At 52.4% G+C, this 19,125-nt stretch overlaps 1 protein-coding gene across 2 annotated transcripts in view; it reads right to left on the bottom strand.

Moving 5' to 3' along the window:
* Positions 1 to 1,046: 1,046 nt before the first annotated feature.
* Positions 1,047 to 19,125, bottom strand: part of FGFR1 (fibroblast growth factor receptor 1) — a 74,349-nt gene continuing 56,270 nt past the window's right edge. For both annotated transcript variants that reach the window (XM_045003601.1, XM_045003602.1), the window contains 10 exons: positions 17,215 to 17,417; positions 14,516 to 14,661; positions 12,620 to 12,741; positions 11,390 to 11,500; positions 10,091 to 10,281; positions 9,087 to 9,209; positions 8,246 to 8,316; positions 6,933 to 7,070; positions 5,193 to 5,298; positions 1,047 to 3,668 (listed from right to left, as the gene is read on the bottom strand). In XM_045003601.1, the coding sequence (XP_044859536.1) occupies positions 3,492 to 3,668; positions 5,193 to 5,298; positions 6,933 to 7,070; positions 8,246 to 8,316; positions 9,087 to 9,209; positions 10,091 to 10,281; positions 11,390 to 11,500; positions 12,620 to 12,741; positions 14,516 to 14,661; positions 17,215 to 17,417 (1,388 nt within the window). In that variant the 3' untranslated portion in view covers positions 1,047 to 3,491. The remainder of the gene's footprint in view (positions 3,669 to 5,192; positions 5,299 to 6,932; positions 7,071 to 8,245; positions 8,317 to 9,086; positions 9,210 to 10,090; positions 10,282 to 11,389; positions 11,501 to 12,619; positions 12,742 to 14,515; positions 14,662 to 17,214; positions 17,418 to 19,125) is intronic.

Raw genomic sequence — 19,125 nt, 5'->3', positions numbered from 1 at the left:
CTGGGCAATGGGCTTTTGGCATGAGGTCCTAATGTGAACTCCGCCCCAAGCTGGACTCGAGTATCTTTGTGGCTTACCCTCATAGCAGTTCGCACCATGTCTCCTGCTGCCTAGGAGTAACCCAGCCATCTCCTGACAAAAGGTTTTATGTGCAATACTCAAAGTCACCAGGCAGATGTTGATAGTTCTCAAGCAGCCACTGTCCAGTGTTTTTCAAACCCTCGTTGAGCTGCATTCCAATGGCAGAGCAAGGGGCCACTGCCAGGCTGGCTGCTGCTAGGCCAAGCGGAGCCCTAAGCTGAACAGAAGTGCTGTAGAAATCCGTTGGTATCTACTATGCTCCAGTAGTGCCCACAGGCCCAATCAGGCTCATGGCTCGGCTGGGCGCTGTACACACAGACGAGGATACATTCCTTGCCCCAAAATACTAATTTTAACCCGCTTACTACATGTTCCTTTAAGATTGAACATTGTTTTCTGTTGGCTCAGGTCAGAGCTGCCTCTCTGCTGACCCCCAGCCAACACCAAAGCAGGAGGCGGCAGCTACCGAGTCCTTGGCTGAGCGATTATGTCACCCAGAAGGCCAGCAGCAGAACCCATGTGTCCTGTGGCCTAGCCACAAAGCCTTCTCCCAAAGGACCCGATGCAGCATCCTCCATTAGGACCTTCCAGAACCCTGAAGCCTTTGCTCCATGCTCTCCTGGCTGTCTGAGAACCAGGGAATGCTGGGAAGGTCCCATATCAGGCTGAATTGCTCAGAGCAGCCATACAGATTCCCTCCCTCCCTCCCTCTTCCCCGCCCTCTCCCAATTTAATTTCTCCCAAAGCCAGGTAAAGAAGGTGGCCGTATATACTCAAGAGTACTTGAAATCCAAAGGAGCAACCTTTTCACCTGGTCGCAATGCCAATAGTAGCTGTGTCTGTACCCGTCCCCTCCCTCCTGCCCCACATCCCTGCTCACAGGAATTAGAGAGCGCACAAGCCGTCCAAGAGACGCCTCCCACCAGAGCTGGTATAAACTGCAAGGCTGTATCAAACCTCTTGGTTAAAGTCTTTAATAATTACAAGAATTCCAGATTCATTACAGAAGAGCTTAGAACAATAATATTTCTCCGTACAAAGGCAAAATAAACTTTTCAAGTAATAGCATCCTGGCTCTGGAGTTTGAAATGCCTGTGAGGAGGGAAGGGCTCCTGCTCCTGGGTGTCTGCCACAGCACGAAGGCACCCTTCCCCCGGAGGAACTGCTCCAGGTGGCGAGAGGGTGGGGAATCTGGACTCGGCCTTCAGTGCCTGCAGCTAAGAGGGTGAGTTTGCTAACATGGGTAATGTGGAGTTCAATGAAGAGCAGGGTCTGGCACAAGGAGAAGCCAATTAAGGATGTGGCCTCGTGTAAGAAAAACCCCAACAAAAATGCACTATTCCCTTCTGCAGCCCAAGCTAAGCAGCCCAGGTTTATCTCCATGCTAACCACGGCTGGGGTTTCCAATACAAGGCAGGGCTGGGGTTTCTAAGAACTGAAAGTGTCACTGGAAAAAGAGTGTTCAAAGACACACAAAACCACTGGCCGACCTTCCTTGCTGAGCATCTGCAAGGAACCTGCCCCGGAACAAGGACAAGGACACCTCTTATTCTGCTTTGGAAGGGAGCTTCCTTTGGCCTTCCACTGGAAAGAAAGAATCTACAGTGCTCCTCCCTGCAGATCTCCTCATCCGCACCGTGCAGCTGTACCAGGTGCGTTTAAGGCACTCAAGGAGTTCATTCGAGGAAGCAGAGCACCTCGCCACTCCACGGTGGAGGAGAGACAGGGGCTCACCAGCCCCTGCACTCGTCACTCTAGACCAAGGGCTGCAATCAGAGTGGGTGGCAGGAGCAACGAGGAGCGGATTCAGAGACAGGGATGGGAAGAGATTGAAGCAGGCTTGGAGTGTGGCTGGAATGTACATTGCAAAGCAGGATCGGAGGTGGCTAAACACGACTGATGCTGGCTCAGTATTCCCTGCTCTCTCCACGCAAGGCACACAGCAGGGAACCAACTCAGCTATGACAAAGGCCTCCCCGACTCAGGTATGGGGTGTGGGTTATTCATGCTTCCGACAAACGCCTATGGCTATTGCTGGGAAAGGCGCTTTGCCCCTCCCCACACGGGCAGAGTCCCAGCTCTGTCACTGGCAGTGTCCTAAGCCCTCTGTTTAAAATACAGATCACAGTGGCTCTCCAGCACGTCACTATGACACACTCACGCACCAATATGGTGATCCGAGTGCTTCACAAGCTGTGCCCAAGTCCAGAAGGGCCCCTCAGATCCAGAACCCAGCACCAGATGCCAACAGAGGGATTTACATGGGGGTCGAGGAGTGAGAAGGCAGAAAAGGCCATTTATACAATGACAACATATTCCCGAAAGGCAGCAAACATTGTCATTAATATTATTATTATTACTGTTTAATACAACCCCATATAAAACTGAAGCAGCAGCAATTTTTATTGAGGGACCTAAACTGAAATAGGTTTAGAACATAATTTAAAAAAATAAAAACAGCAAAAGTAGCAAAATATATGAACTTTTTTTTTTTATAGCAACTGATCTCTACCAGCCACTAGTAACTTACTACCAAACTGGTATATCTCTGGTAACAACCCTTTTAAAAAGACATGTAAATATATATTCATATTTATACATATTTGTAGCTATGTACACAAGATTTCTTTTTGTTTGTTTGTTTTTAGCACTGGTATATTTGGCTGCTTCCTCCACTATCAGTACTGAGCCGGGGTATATGCTGCGTCTGGCCACTTCCAACGTACCATGTGTTTGGTCAGCAAAGCAAATTAAGTATTGGAATTAATAAGCCATTGGCCAGTCTTCAAACCATCTCACATAGCAATAACCACCCAGCTAGGGTTCCCGCAGCATCCCAGGCAGAGATGCTTCCGACGCATTATGATTTCCCAGCCTGCACTTCTTCACTGCTGGTGGAGCTGCACTCAGTACTGGCATTAGCTTATTGAACTGTCGAAGTTTGGATCGTGTGGGTTTGCAAGTATAAAAGAACACAAAGATAGCCCAGGTTTCCATGTCCTCCTCCTTGGGAATGTCAGTCTGTCAATCGCTTGCAAAGAAGGGAATGCACATTATTGACTGGCTCCAGGAGAGGGAGCCCGCAGCTGGTTCTCCGTCTGGCCACTGGCCAAAGAGTGGGGTTCAGTTTTAGTCCACTGGAACTATTCAAGCACAGATTGCATGGAAGGGAAATAAAAAACAAACCTTTGAGGTGCAGACAGTTCACAGCTTACGTGGCTGGTAAAGCTGGCATGAGACATTGGTGGATTTGGTGACGGGAGATGTGTCTAGAAATCCTTTACGCAATAGCTAAAAGTGATGGATGGCTGCACAGACAGCTTCCTGGCAGCAGGCTGGATAGCAGAGATGCATGCAAACACACACGCACACACACAGAGTTTTCAGTCTGTTGCATGGAAGTCCCAGACTCAGCGTCGTTTAAGTCCACCGTTGGCGTGCTGATGCGGGTACTTGGGAAGACAAGGTTCGTCTGGAAGGGGATCATGGGAAAAAACTGAGTCCTCCCCCGAGGAACAAGTGGAGCTGCGGGTGTCTGGGAAACTGGGAGAATACTGGTCCAGCGGCATGGAAAGATCCAGGTATTCCTGGAGGGGACAAAATCCCAGGGACACAGCTCAGACCAAGAATCTGGAACCCAGGTTAGAAGAGGCCATGCAATGAGCACACTACACTAAAGAAACAAGCAGAGCCGCGCCAGGACACGCGAGGGAACCTTTGCCCTAGTGGGCAGGGGAGGCTTGGGCATAGAACTCCCAACGATACCCACAGGCACCAGCAAGCATGCTGCATGGAGCCAACAACTCCAGCTCGCTCACTTCTGGACTGAGGGTGCCAAGTGGGGGTAGATGATGCAGAGACTCTGAATTTGAAAGTCTCCCTGTAAAGAGGGCTATGGGAGAGTTTTATTCTGGAAAAGGCATAGAATCATAGCACTGGAAGGGACCTCGCGAGGTCATCTAGTCCAGTCCCCTGCACTCATGGCAGGACTAAGGATTATCTAGACCATCCCTGACACGTGTTTGTCTAATCTACTCTTTATTCCAGTGCTTAACCACTCTGACAGTTAGAAAGTTTTTCCTAATGTCCAACCTAACCCTCCCTTGCTACAATTTAAGCCCATTGCTTCTTGTCTTGCCCTCAGGGGTTAAGAAGAACAATTTTTCTCCCTCCTCCTTGTAACAACCTTTTATGTACTCGAAAACTGTTATCATGTCCCCTCTCACTCTTCTCTTCTCCAGACTAAACAAATCCAGTTTTTTCAATCTTCCCTCATAGGTCATGTTTTCTAGACCTCTAATCATTTTTGTTGCTCTTCTCTGGACTTTCTCCAATTTGTCTACATCGTTTCTGAAATGTGGCACCCAGAACTGGACACAATACTCCAGCTGAAGCTTAATCAGCGCAGAGTAGAGCGGAAGACTCATATTTAGCTTGTGATCCACTATAACCCCCAGATCCCTTTCCGCAGTATTCCATCCCAGGCAGTCATTTCCCATTTTGTGTGTGTGCAACTGATTGTTCCTTCCTAAGTGGAGCACTTTGCATTTGTCCTTATTGAATTTTATCCTATTTACTTCAGACCATTTCTCCAGTTTGTCCAGATTGTTTTGAATTATAATCCTATCCTCCAAAGAATTTGCAACGCTTTCCAGCTTGGTATCATCCGCAAACTTTAGAAGTGTACTCTCTATACCATTATCTAAAACATTGATGAAGATATTGACCAGAACCATACCCAGACCTGATCCATGCAGGACCCCACTTGATATGCTCTTCCAGCATGACTGTGAACTACTGATAACTACTCTCTGGGAATGGTTTTCCAACCAGTTTTGCACCCACCTTATAGTAGCTCCATCTAGGTTGCATTTCTCTAGTTTGTTTATGAGACGGTAACGTGAGACAGTATCAAAAGCTTTACTAAAGACAAGATATATCACATCTACTGCTCCCCCCTAGCCACAAGGCTTGTTACCCTGTCAAAGAAAGCTATCAGGTTGGTTTGACATGATTTGTTCTTGACAAATGCATGCTGACTGTTACTTATCACCTTATTATCTTCTAGGCGTTTGCAAATTGATTGCTTAATTATTTGCTCCATGTGTTACCTGGTTGGAGGTCATGGCCACGATCCTATCCAAGTCTTCTACCAGCTGCTTAAAGGTGGGTCTCTGGGATGGGACTGCGTGCCAGCAATCTCGCATCATCATGTATCTGGAAACAGAGGAGTAGGAGGAGACTGAACAAGCGTCCTGGGGACAATTCCTAGCTGGCTAGTCTGTCTGCTAGAGCCCAGGGCACAGAACAGCAGCCCCAAACCTGAGTGACACGGAGCAGGGCGCAACCAGCCCACCACAAAGCTGCAGCCCTCAGGACTTCTGGTCCCTCACACAGATCAAAACGGAGGGCAGCACATGGGGAGCTGCTGTCTCCTTGGGGACTCTGTGGGCCACCCAGGCTGCAGTGAGCCAGGGCAGAATCAGAGATGTTAGTGTTAATCCTTTTCATTAAAAGAAGATGATCCCCCCCACACATCCCAGGCTGGGCACCCTGGGAAGGACACTGTGGCTTGTTCTAAGAGGAGGATATAACTAAAGGCTAAGTTCGTCCCTGCTCTGGGGTCAAGCTGGGATTCTCTCTTGCAAGATGTTGATTATTGCAAACAGATTTAGCTGAGATTTCTGCAGGGCTGGGAACTGCTGGGAAAATAACTCGGAACATCTGCCATTGCCCATAACGTGCCCCTGCCACTCAGCTCTCGGCGGTGCTGCTTGCACTGCTGAGGAGGCTGACTTTTAATATGGGCTCTGCCGATCTCCGCAATAAAACCTGTGGCTGTTTTGCTGAGCTCTGGCTTTGCTGCAGCCCCAGGATCCTTGGGCTGGAGGAAGGGACATAAAACAAATGGGTGAAAGTCCAGCAAGGAGCAGTATAGAAAGGACCCAGGTTAGGAAGAGGAGCTGGAACAAGCCGGGCAGGTGCAGGGCTGAGGAGAGTGCTCCGTCCCCAGATCCGCCAACAAACATCGCACAGAGGATGGGAAGAGCTGAAGTTGCAGCAGGAGAAATGTAGGTTTTACAGGAGGAAGAAAAGCAGCGAGCTGTGAACAGGCTGGGGATGGCACAGGCTGCCATACGAGGGGAAGGAATGGCCATCGCTGGAGACACTCGAAGCTGAGATGAGAAGTCAGGGAGGGGACTTCCGCCATCAGCACGTTCCTGGAGGCTCATCTTCTAACTCTGAGTTCTGGAAAAGATTCCCCTCCTCTCCTCCTCATTTTTCCAAGGCTGTTTATTTCAAGGACATCTCCAGCTAACGAACCACCAGCCCATGTGACTAGCAATAAGGATGCTGGGCCGAAAGCTGTTTCTGCACTGGGGCAGCCAGGGGAACCAAGTTAATCTAAATCAAAACCCTGCAGCAGCCCAGAGCCTCTCCTTCCTCAGAACCACGCAGCTCAGAGTTCTGGTCTGAATCAAGAACCCAAGGCTTGCCAGTGGGCTCTAAGGGCTTGTGTACACACGGGGAGTTAGTCCCAATTATTCCAAACTAGCTTAATCCACTTCCCCAGCAGATTAAGCTAATTCACAATGAGGCACTCGAATTCCTGAATAAGGGTGTCCACACATGGAGTTAATCTGGGAACAGTTAATCTGCTTTAAATTCACACCCTACTTTATTCTGGATTAACTGTCATGTGCTGACAATCCCTAAATCAATTTCCCCTGACACTCATCTGTCAGTGAAGGTCCTGGCACAAAGCAGGGGAGGGGACAGGTAACATCAGTCAGGACTCTGCACCTCCTTCCCCACCCGAGCTTTGCTCCCTGGCAGAGAGCTGCACTTACAGCTCATTGGTGCAGTTGCTGGGCTTGTCCATTCTGTGGCCTTCTTTCAACAACTTGAAGAGCTCCTCAACGGGCACCCCGGGGTACGGCGAGCCACCCAGCGTGAAGATCTCCCACAGCAGCACGCCAAAGGACCACCTGCTCCAGACACAAAAACAGTATCGAAAAGGCACAGCTCCCACCACACCACCACCTTGCAACCCATCCCTCTGCCTGACACATAGCTCCTCTGGGCAGCTGCAGACACAGAGAGGGGAGAACGCCTGTGCCAGGAGTGTGCATCACTAGCTCACAAGAACAACATCAGAGCTACCCACTGAGAACACAACCCACTGGGTCCACCCAGCGCAGCGGAAGTAAGTCACAGTCCTAGTGCACTACGCCTTGCCCCTTGTTAGGACACCAAGGCCATGGTCTGCATAAGTGATTAGTGATTTGGGGTGTCCAATCTGACATATCTTAAAGGGACCTGTTCTTCAGAAAACGCTGAGCACCCACGCTGTGAAAATCTGGCCCCTGCAAGATGTCTCAGGCTGGGCATCCAAAAATGGCTGGGCTCTTGTGAAAAACCTTAGCCCAAGTACCAAATTCAGCTTCCAGTTCCACTAGCGCAAGCGGGCTGGCTTTGACAGCCTCACAGCAGGCAGCTGAGAGCAGAATGTAGCCTCCAAATGTTCGGCGTCGGAAGGCATCGGACAGGAGAGAGTTTAAAAGCTTTCGATGACTTAAAAGATCTTCGCAGGAAAGTGAAGAACTGGGATTGGCAGCTCTAATTCAGTGGCATTTGGAAGACAAACAAGCCCTGCTGCCAGATCATTTAGACTCAAAACATCGTGTCTGCTTATGACAATTATTGTTTCATTAGATTAAGATGAATCACATCTGGGACTTTTCACCTTTGGGAAAATACTCAACACAAAGGAGGCTTATGGAGAGGCTGCTTGGCAGGCCGATGGCTACATATGAAGGGGAGACATGCAGACAGAGTCCCACCACGATGTGATACAGCAGGTGTGCTGAGAGAGCAGTGTGGATGGGTCATCGATATGGAGCTTCATTCGGAGTCCAGCTGCACATCTGTGTTTGCAGTGGAGAACGCTCAGCATGTTGGAGAGAGGCAGGTGTTATCCATGAGAGTGGGGAGAGGAAAAACAGTTCCCTGGAACAGTGATTTTGATATAGCCCCTCCCACAACCCAGATGGCCCTAATCTAGCCTTTCATTTGAATTGTGCCTATGCACACATAGCCATGCAAGGACCATGCTGCAACACAGAGACCTCCTCATGGCTGGCAGGAGCGGTGGGGTACTCACACGTCGCTCTGATGGGTGTATATTCGGTCGAACAAAGCCTCCGGTGCCATCCACTTCACTGGTAAGCGACCCTGGAATGCAGGAAAGCCCCCACCTGAATTCAGCCTCCAGAGGAAAAGCAGGCGTGATGCAGTTACAGGGGGGGAGGCTAACATATTGTACAGAGACACCCAGCCTCAGTACATGGCACCCTGGGCAACGCCAGCAAGGGAGTCATGACACCGACGCTGGGCAAGTCTCTTTGGCAAAGAGGGTCCTTCGTCCTGGGTAAAAGGGACAGACGATGTCTAGTGCTCCATCCCCGAGGGCTTTACAGACAATCACCCACCACCAAAATGCAGCCTCCTCCGGGGCGGAAATGGCAGCTGTCTAACCCCTTTCTCCTAACTGGTTAGTGCCGTCACTCTTGTGAGAAAGGCCAGGGAGCATTCCATGATCACACGTGTTTGGGAGCTTGGCACCAGGAGGAGAAACTCTGGGTCTTCTCTCTCCCAGCCGCAAGACTTCATCTGCCTTGGGAACATAGAACAGCCTTCTCATTGCCATGGCAACTGAGCTGTGTGGGAGGCAGAGGGCGAGGAGAGAGGGCAGGCTGTGGGGAGAATGAAGGGAGCAGAGGGCACGTTGCCCACCAGGCAGACGTCATTCTGCTATTACAGTACCAAGGAGAATCTCTCTCTATGTATACGGCAGCCCATGCTCGGAGCTCGGGACTCTGGTACAGACACCGCCCTAGAAAGTGTCCAGCAAAGCTATAAATATTGGCAGAGGCCTCAGGAAAAACCTGCTAGCTCTAAAGTGGAGCTTCAGCACATTCCCCTTCCCCCAATGCACCACTCACATTAGTCGTCTTCTTGTAATAATCTATGTGGTGGATGTCCCGGGCCAGGCCGAAGTCTGCGATCTTCATCACGTTGTCTTCTGTCACCAGGACGTTCCTGGCAGCCAGGTCTCTGTGGATGCACTGAAGAGAATGGAGATCCCGTTAGGCCGGGGGGTTCCTCTGCTGCATTGGCTGGCGTGTTAGCAAAGACACTGCCTTGCACTGAACTACCCGCCAGCCTTCAAAGAGCCACAGCCATGATCCCAGAGCACAAAACACGGTCAGCAAGGGGGGAGCCAGGTGCCAAGCCCTACTCCCTCCCTGGCCAAGGCAAGGTGGGAATCTCTAGAGACTCTTTCTCTTACTACTGATGTACGTGCAGCGGGCCGGGGCTCCTCCACCATTGTTAGAGTGATCTTTCAAGCATTATAAACGCGTCCTGATTCCAGACAGAATGCAGGTAACGGAGGTTTCATTTCAGTAATTACCTCCTTTGCTCCAGCCTCACTTCCGCTCCAGCTAGGAGTGTATTGCTTGGCTTTTAATTTACAACATGCTGGGGAAAGAGGCCAGATCCGCAGCCCTGAACAGCTAAGATTGCTGCTTGTTCACAGAGCCCGGACAGATGGTAGGATGACATTCACAGGCCCCAGGTAAAGTCCTTGGCTCTGTTTGGGGACAGGCCTCTAGAGGGAGAAGGGAGTTCAGTCTTCATGGCTCCCTCGGCCTTTCAGTGGCAAAGGGGCCAGTTAGTGACAGCTGCAGGGGTGAGTCTGGGGATCCTGGGATCGAGAGCCCCAAACTCATTTGACTCAGACCAGCCAAGCATCACCTGAATTTTCAGTCACAGGGGCTGTTTTCATCACTTGGGGTGAATTCAGACTAGGAACCCAGGGCCTCCATTGACTGGGTCAGGCCCGTAGAGGTGCCCAATCACCACTCCTCTGCGCTCCCCAGGCTCTGAGAGGGACGGGGGTTCTACGAGTGCTCCCCCAGGGACGGAGCTCGCAACCACTGCTCACCTTTTTGGATGCCAGGTATTCCATCCCCCTGGCCACCTGGTACGCGCAGGACACCAGGTCCTTAAAGGAGAGCTGCTCCTCAGGGAGGTGGGTCGGGTTGTAGCAGTATTCCATGCCAGGGGGCCGCCGGGCCTGCAGGTACTCCCGCAGGTTGCCTTTGGACGCATACTCCACGATTACATAGAGTGGACCTAAGGCAAACAGGAGGGGACAAAGCCGAGCGTCTCACCTTTGGGCTTGGATGCACAGGACACGTGGCTGCATGGGCATTTAAGCTGTGTATTGTGCACATGCACAAGCCCTTCAGAACCCCATGACTGCGAAGTGTCTGTCTGAGGGGTGCCTGTGGGCTTGGGCAGGGGTTTCAAACAGGGGAACCCTGCAGGAGCTGACCCACAGCAAGGAATCAAGGTCTCTGCTCAGAACAGAGCTCAGGCATCTTGCGTGCGTACGTACACACCCCCATGTCTCCAGCGCACACTCACACACGTACACATACCACTTCTTTGGCAAGTCAGAAGCTGCTCCTCTGACGTGTGAGGGGAAGAACTGGCCCTGCTCCTGCTCTGTAGTGAGCCAGCCGCACTCCAAGCCAGAAAATCACACAACAAAAACAAACCCAGGCCCACATACAGGCTGGGTGTGACGTGACTCATCCAACCCCCGGGCTCCGTGACCAGCTCCAGCCATGTGAAAACAAACTGCCCTGCTCCACTCTTCCTCACCGCCGATATCAAGTGAGCTGTGTGCGTGCGCATATGCACAACCGTGCCTGCACAAATACCTCACAGAGGCTTTCAGGCATGGCGTGCCTTCTGTTCCTTCAGGCTCAAACACAGAGAGACTCTAGAAATGGCCAGACAACTCTGACCCCACTAGTGTTTGCCAGGAGAGGTCCCTCCTTGCCAGCCACACACTCCCCCTGGTCTTCATCTGAAGAGTCATACTGGGTCAGACCAAAGGTCCATCTAGCCCAGTAGCCTGTCTTCCGATAGTGGCCAATGCCAGGTGCCCCAGAGGGAATGAACAGAACAGTTAATCATCAAGTGATCCATCCCTGTCGCCCATTCCCAGCTTCTGGCAAACAGGCTAGGGACACCATCCCTGCCATTCACTGGGCACTAGCCCATTCAGACAGCTCTGGGATGGCCAACCATTTTCAAAACTCATCTGGATTAAAGTCCCTGTATCCTTCCACCTCTACAACCTCACCCTGGAGGCCCACGCTACCCCCAGCATTCTTGCTGTCCTAGCAGAGAAGCAGTTTGCTGGAGTCTCAGCCATGCACAGAAAACTTACCATCCTGAGTGCAGGCTCCCAGGAGGTTGATGATGTTCTTGTGCTTGCCAATCATTTTCATCATCTCCATCTCAGATATCAGGTCAGATAAATCCTTCTCCGTAGCATCAGCTTAAAGCACAAAGAAAGGCACAGGTCATGTTTGTTCAGGCTGGGTTAAGCTAAAGCGAGGCCTAGAACTAAGTCTGCAGCAGCATCCGTTAGGTAGCTTTAGATTTACAGACTTGGTTTTCTCTGTCCTCCTCCTTGGCAGAGATGCAGAGCGCTTGCACTGTGTACGTACAGGCGTATCTCACGGTAGCCCCATCAGAACAATTTCGTCTCTGAAGTGCTGCAGTATTCACAGCTAAACCAGCATTCTCAGGTTCATCTCCCTTTCCAGGACTGGGAGGGTTTGAGGAGTTGGGTATTTCTCCCCAGCCACCTCCCAGGTGGAGTGGCAGAGATGGAGCTCAAATGAGAAAGGCGCTCAGATAGCAGTGACAAGCATGGCATAGATTAACGAGGTAGATCAGATAGAGTGAAATCTGTACAAGAGACTTTCCATTCTCCGGCCTTAAGGGACCACCCACAGCATCCCCATACACACAGTATAATTCTTCTCCACCTTTATTTACAGGCCCCTTCCACGAAGCAACCAGTTTTTATTGCCCCTTTTGTCACTCAAAACAGAGATTGCTGGAGAAGCTATTACATTGTGCAGGGTGATTCCATCAGAGCAGCCGCTGGGGAGCACCAGACTCTTGCTGGGCAGCACGTGCTGCTGCAGGGCTGAACTGCCGACGGTCTGGATAAACGAATGCTGGCTCGAGGAGAGAGCAAACTGGGTGTGAAAGGCTATTCCTTGGCTGTACAAGGAAGTGCTGTGCAGGCCTTGGCCATGGCTACGCTCCGGGCCTCAAGCTATCGCTCTGGGACAGCCGCTGGGAGCGCAGAGTCAGAAGCTCTTCTTGAAAAAAACCCAACCGCTGCTGCTAATGATAAACTTGCTCAGTTGGGGCCTAATCCAACAACTCCCATTGGTTTCAAGGGGAGACAGAGGAGGCCCTTCTGGAACACAGGGCTGGATCAGGCCAGGCCTCCAGCAAACATGCACAGTCCCCCTGCCTCCCCACCCCAAGGCACATTTCCCAAAGTCAGCAGGATTGATGCTAGCCTGAACTGAGACTGACTCAGAGAGGCAGCTGCAAAGCTGGGAAAAACCCTGCGGTGCCTATGGCCGCTACTTACACTTCAGCATCTTGACTGCCACCTTAGTCACTCGGTTTGGTTTGTCCTTGTCCAGGCCGATGGCTTCAGCAAGAACCACCTGCCCAAAGCAGCCTTCACCCAGAGGCTTACCCAGGATGAGCCTAGATGAGAGGAGAGAAGAAGGTAAAACAGAGGAGGAAGGATGCAGCTCATGTCTGCAGAGAGAGAGATACACTCACACAGAACAGGACACAAGAGGTAACTCTGCAGAAAGAATGCAGCTCCTATCTGCAGGCAGGCAGACACAATGTGACCCAGGGGGTGTCTTGACGTTTCTGTGGCCACTTGCTTATGACGGCATCGCTCCCCAACTAGCAACATTCAGCATAAAGTCCCCCTGCCTGTTCCCCTTTGGATCACACTGGTTATTTGAAACAATACGCCCTGGGTACGGGCAGGGCATCGAGACATACCCCAGGTGCAGCACAGAGCCAGGTGGTAACATGCTTGGGGAAGAGGGTTGCCTGAGAGACAGCTACTAGCATAATATACAACGCTGTGTCAGACTGGCCAGCGTGGCATCCAATCCAGCTGCAAAGAGAAAGTTCCCGCCAGTCTCCTGGCACAGAGCCAGTCTCCAGGACTGTTGGGCAGCTCTGAAGCATCATGCTCTGCTTGGTTCCAAGCTAATGGGACCCTGGTGAATTCCAGGCGCTGGGCCTGTTTGGACCCCCCACGCCAAGTTGTCCTGGTAGGGCTCAAAGACCCTGCCTCCCATCCAGGAGCAGACACCACACAGCCCTGGCCAAACGTTCACTTTTTGTCCAAAGTAGCAAAAATCTAGAGATTTAACTGCTCCCAACTGTGGTTTTCCTTCCTCAGACATCATCCCAGGAGAGCTGGCACTTTCCAAGGTGTCAGCTTCCAACAGGGAGCAGTTAGACAGCAACCTCCAGATCCACGCCATGCCCCCCAGCAGCCTCCCCCGTCCCGGTGGCAGAGTTGCAGGCATAAGACAGAGTGCCTTTGGAAAACCGCGGCTGCACTGAGGCAAAGGGGAAAGTCCCACCCTGAAGGCAAGTTCCTGATGGGAATGCGTGGGACTGGGAGAGGACGTTGTGTGGGTGACACTGCCCCAGTGTCTTCAGCACAGACTCCAGCAAGGCTTTAAGCAGGAACGCACGTAATGCCCTTTGCAGGCTGGAGGAGCCTATCTGCGAGCTAAGGAGCCCAGCATAGCTCAGGGCGCATGGATTTTTTTTTGCATATCAGGATGTGTTCTAATGGAGAGTTATACAATTAGAAAACAGCAGCTTCAGGAGAAGCTTGTAATCAATGCAGTGCAGCTAAGGCTGCTGGAGAGAGATCGATTCATGTTCCAGGAAGACCTCACCTTCTGTAGATTTGAGTGTGGGGGTTGATCTCTCCGCAGGGCTGGGAATATTCTGAGCACCTGCAGTGGCTGGGGGAGTGAGAGGGGCGGAGGTTTCACGGAGGGGGTTATCACACAGGAAGGTGCAAACCTAGCAGTCATTTCTCTTGGGTATTTGAAGCCCATTTCAGACGTGACACAGCAGAACAGGCACATGGAGATGTGCAATCCTCCCTGCTGCTGGTCTGGAAGCAGCAAGGGTAGGAGGGAGATGCACATGGGTCCCTGGGAGCATATGCTCACCATGAGGGCAACGCTCCCAAATGGCTGTTTCAGGGAGGAACACATCAGCCATGAGTCCTCCTCCCTATTAGCATAATTAAGGGACATGATGTTCTAAGGGCCTGATCCAGCTCCTGCTGACCCCAGCAGGAGCCTTTCCTTTGACTTCAGTAGCATTTGGATCAGGCTGTGGAGGAACTGCAATCAGAGGCAGGAGCCAGATAGCTACAGAAAGGCCGGGGTCGCCTCTCTGTGGAGCCTGGCGTGAGAGGGTGCATCACCTGTCCCTGGGGAGCTCCCACCGAGGGTCTTCGGGAAGCTCGTATTCCGAGACGCCTGCCAGCATTGGGGTACCACTGGAGGAGAGCCGCGAGGGCCTGACAAGCATCACCCCCGAGTTCATGGAGGAACTGGAGTCTGCAGACACCTGCAATGGGAGAGCCAAGGGACAGTGGGTTACCTTCAGGAAGCACCTGGGGTGGGGACATGCTTGGTTCTGGTAAGGAGAGGAGCTGCCGACCAAAGTGCTTTAGTTACCTGCTGGAGGTGGAGGAAGCCCTCTCTCCCGGGTACTGAATCTGCTGCAGCATGCAGGGGCCTGGCCCTTCTCTAGGCACCTCAAAGTGCTTTACAAATACCAGTTACGCCTCACAATCCCCCTGGGAGGAGGTTGGAATTGTTATCCCCAAGTTACAGATGCTGTGACTTGCCTGAGGTGGCAGAGCCAGGGACAGAAGCCAGGAGTCCTGGCTCCCACTTCCCTGCTCTACCCAACTACTCCTTTTGCCGTAGAATGGACATGGACACAGACGCAGATCCCTTTCCCCTCTTCCCCAGGTGCAGCAGAAGGGACAGGAACATCAGCGCTCAGACCAACTGAGTCACCCCTGATCTTGTGCCCTGTACTGCACCATCCGAACTGGTCTGATTCCTGGGCTTGGTCGCCCATTTCCTAGTGCTGGAGGAGCAGCACGCTCAGCCCCTGGAGGTAACGGGCTCTCCCTGCTCTGCAGCAAACCCCTTCAGCTGATCTAGGTGAGGGCTTAGCAGGGAGCTTCAGACTTGATTACAAGGTGTTTGCTTGTGACACGGGACTGAGGAAAAGACCAAGGACACCCTCCAAAAAGCTAACCCAGTGTAGAACCCCCCCAGTTTGCACGCCAGAGGAAGAACACGGCGTTCTACACAGATCTAGCTGCTATCCTGGCCCCCCTAGCATTACTCCAACATGGAGTGGGACTAAATTATTTCTAATTAACTTCCTCTAGGCTGTGTTGATATCGTAAAATCTACGGCCCATGGAGCCCTTCCAGCCACTCAGTGTGTAGGCCACGTTCCCCCCGTCAAATATTAAATTGCCATAAACCCTTCCAGATCCCCCCATCACCCTACTGACCTGCCGTAAACGCCAAGAGAAGAGGGGAAGGTTCACAGAGGCGCCTGTTCAGGGTTGCTCCCATCCCCCATATACAGAGAAGGGCCCCTCCCGCCCCACTCCCAGATCCTAGGACCTCCTTGATTGTAGCAAGGAACAAAGGAATAAGCACAGAAGTACAGGAACAAGAGGCATTTTGAAGTGCAGCTTCCCATGCCTTTGTGGCTGGGCCCCCACGGGGGCCTCGGGTTGGACAGCCCCAAGTCACTGTTTCTAACAGGACAGGAATTATTCTTATTTGGTGCAGTGCTAAAGGGCCTGTTCGCTCGAGAGGTGAGGGCTTGCCTGTGCCAGGGGGCCCCAGGTTCAAGCCCCGCAGGTGAGCCGGCTCCAGAGACAGGTTGTGCATGCTCTAGTGAACTGGAACCAGATCTGACGTGGCACATCTTGGCAGCCACGTTTAAACAGCCTGCTGATAACAACCCTTCTACACCCTTTCCATCCACAGACCTCTATGTGCCTTATAACAGAGGGGACGCACCATGAGCCTCAGAGTGCAGGTAAGGAAACTGAGGCAGAGGGGGCAGGGGACTTGCCCAAGGTCACAGAGCAGGTTAATGACCAAGCTGGAAATAAAAGCCCCGGCTCTTCATCCTGTGCCTTTTCCACTAGCACATGTTGTGGCAAAGATGGGACACAACACTAGGGGAGAACAGATATTTTTGGGCTAGGGGAATTTTTTTTTAAAACCATCATTACAGTCTGCCCACTTGCCCCCACCCCTGTGCCCATCTCATGCCGCCCCCCTCCCCACGCTGGCTTTTCTGACTCATTCTTCTTCCCTTTCCGGCCCAAGCTAAGAAATTCCACACTGCTGCATGGACACACTTCCCCAGGGACCATAATTAACCAGGCCCCGGAGATCCTGCTCAGGTGCGGCACTGGGAATGGCAGCTCTCTGGATCGCAACAGTCTGGCTGGACCAGGGGAAGATCTGTCATCCGACCACACCAACCAGGCTTACTCCTGGGGAAGGGAGAACTGGGCCCAACCAGAGGCATGGCCGGGAGATTTGGACATGGGTCAAGTGAAGACGTTAAGTGGACAGCTGATGGAGAGCTATGGGATAGGAAAGCGTGTCTCTCACCCACAGAAGCTGAGCCAATAAAAGATACTACCCCACGCGCCTTGTCTCTCTAGTGAGCGGCATGCCTGAGAGTGTATATGAGGGGTGGTTGTCTGTTGACTTAGAGAATTGGGGGGTTTAAAGAGGTTTTGAAGCTTAGAAACATGGCAAGAGATCAGCTTGGCGTTTAACCCAATCCACCTGCAACCCTCTTAGCAAGCCCACCCACACCCCCTACTCTGAGGCTTTGCTTTGCAAGCAATCCAGATTGCACTTCAGTCCCCGCCGCTCAAATAACATGTTCCCCTCCCCTTCGTTCCTCCTCCTGACCCCCAGAGAGAGAGGATCCTCCCCTGGCTGTTAGTGCCACTGGCCTGCGCTAGCTCAGACAGGATGGGCGGTCAGGGTAGCATTGCTGGGCAGGCAGCAGGGGCTCTGAGGAAAGGCAGTATGTGCAAACAAACCCCCTATCTACTTTCTGTTACCTGTCTACGCAGCGGGATGCTCTTGGCCAGCTTGTGCACGGCCAGCTGGCTGTTGAAGTCGGTCTTCTTGGTGGTGCTCTTCATCTTGTAGATGATGACGGTCACCACCATGCAGGAGATGAGAAAGGCCCCCGTGCAGTAAATGATGATCTCCAGGTACAGCGGCGAGGTCATCATGGCTGGCCTGTCTTCAATAGCTGGGTCAGTGTGAACAAGGCATTAGTACGGCAAATCCTTCGCGGGGCGGTGTGTTAGAACAGGGGGAGCGATGCCCACCCACAGAGATTGGGATGGGCCATTCCTCCCCTCCCGACCCAGAGAGGCTCTAAGCACAGCTGAGTCCAAACCAGGCAAACCTCCTGGCTCCAGCTATCTTGGGGTCTGAACCCTGTCTAAACAGAACAGGACACACAGCCCAACGTACAACAGGGACCAGCCGAGGCCAGTCACCTTCTCAATGCCCCAGCATTCCTGTGCACACGAGTGACCATGTGGTGTTCTCGAGCCACCTCGCCACGCTGGTCCTCAGCCAACCAGAGCTTGGAGAGAGACGAGGAACGAGCACAAACCTTTATGTAAAAGGGCACGTTTCCCCTCCCCCCCAGCCCCACCCCACCATAAGCAGATGTTGGCTGGTGGGAAAGAAGCAGCTGAGGGAACTTGAGACCAAATGGCCAGGCAATGCAGCCCCTCCGCCCAGAAAGGTCACAAATGCACGTGTCTGAGAGTGTAGTAGCGAGAGGAGGCAGGGCTGTAACCTCCTCTAAGGAGCTGGGATTAAATGAGAATTACAAACATACATAAAAGTGGGTAGATATATTGGGCTGAGAACTTCTGGGACCTCCCTTGGGTCCCTGGCTAGTGGCTGGAGACTGGGTCAGGGGCAGTCAGGGCAGGAGTCAGAATCAGAGTCTGAATGCCAGAGCCATGGGTCGAGGCAGGTCGGGAATCAGAACCAGATGATCTGGAATCAGGGAAGGCAGGAGCAGGGCTACGAGTGAGGCTGGGACAGGACTGGAACAAGGCCGGGTGCAGGGCACAATCTAGGCTGGAGCAGGGCTTGGAGTATGGCAAGCACAGAAAGGCAGAGAATCCACAGGCATCCGCATTGAGCAGCGTGCTGCTGAGCTTAGAAACAGGCCTGCTAGCTTCCTCGGCCCTGTGGCCGGCCCCTGCCTGATGTGGCCCAGCTGTGCTCATTAGGCCATCACAAGACTGAGCAGGCGCAGCTGCAGAGCCCTCCCTCTTCCCCCCCCCTCCCATAGTTAGGGGAGCAAGAGGCTGTGCTGGGCGTCCAGGGATCCTTCTGGGGATGGTATCGACTTCATTTTAACCCATGCAGGCATTGCAAAGCAGCATGTACAGAGGGGCATGGCCCAGGCCTGGCTTGGGGACACCCCCTTTCCGTTCGTGGTGGGTAAGAGCAGGAAGGGATTCGGGGACATGCACCTTTGAGGATTTTCCTACCCAGTCTGAACTGGGACTGTAGATTTCTAGGGGAAGTTACCAGGAACAACGCTGGGACAGGCCAAAATAAAACACTGTCCTTGTAAGACTGCAAACAGTTTGAACAGGAGTCACAGGCATTAAAAAAAACTACCACAGGGGCTTGGGTTGTTTTCTTTTTTGAAATGGTCCCTAGCAGCCCCTTAAAGAGAGTTTCGTTTCATCAGGAGACAAAACCTGCCCCCTCCCCCAGGGACTGAACTGCAGCAGGACCCCTCTTTCCTAGCAAAGCCCCGGCTGAGTCGCAGCGAGAGTGGTGGAAGTTCAGGAACAGTTTCGGCGCAGTTGCAGCCAGGTGGTGCGTATTACGCGCGGCACCACAGCCGGGTCGGTGAGGACACTGGAGTTGCAGTTCATTAAGACACAAGTCCCTCCAGCCCAGCCCTCCCCCCCAAGAAA

This window comes from Mauremys mutica, chromosome 2 (genome assembly GCF_020497125.1).
Source record: "Mauremys mutica isolate MM-2020 ecotype Southern chromosome 2, ASM2049712v1, whole genome shotgun sequence".
Classification (NCBI taxonomy): Eukaryota; Metazoa; Chordata; order Testudines; family Geoemydidae; genus Mauremys; species Mauremys mutica.
Note: the sequence above shows the minus strand (reverse complement) of the source record. Positions and strands in the feature narration are given on the sequence as shown.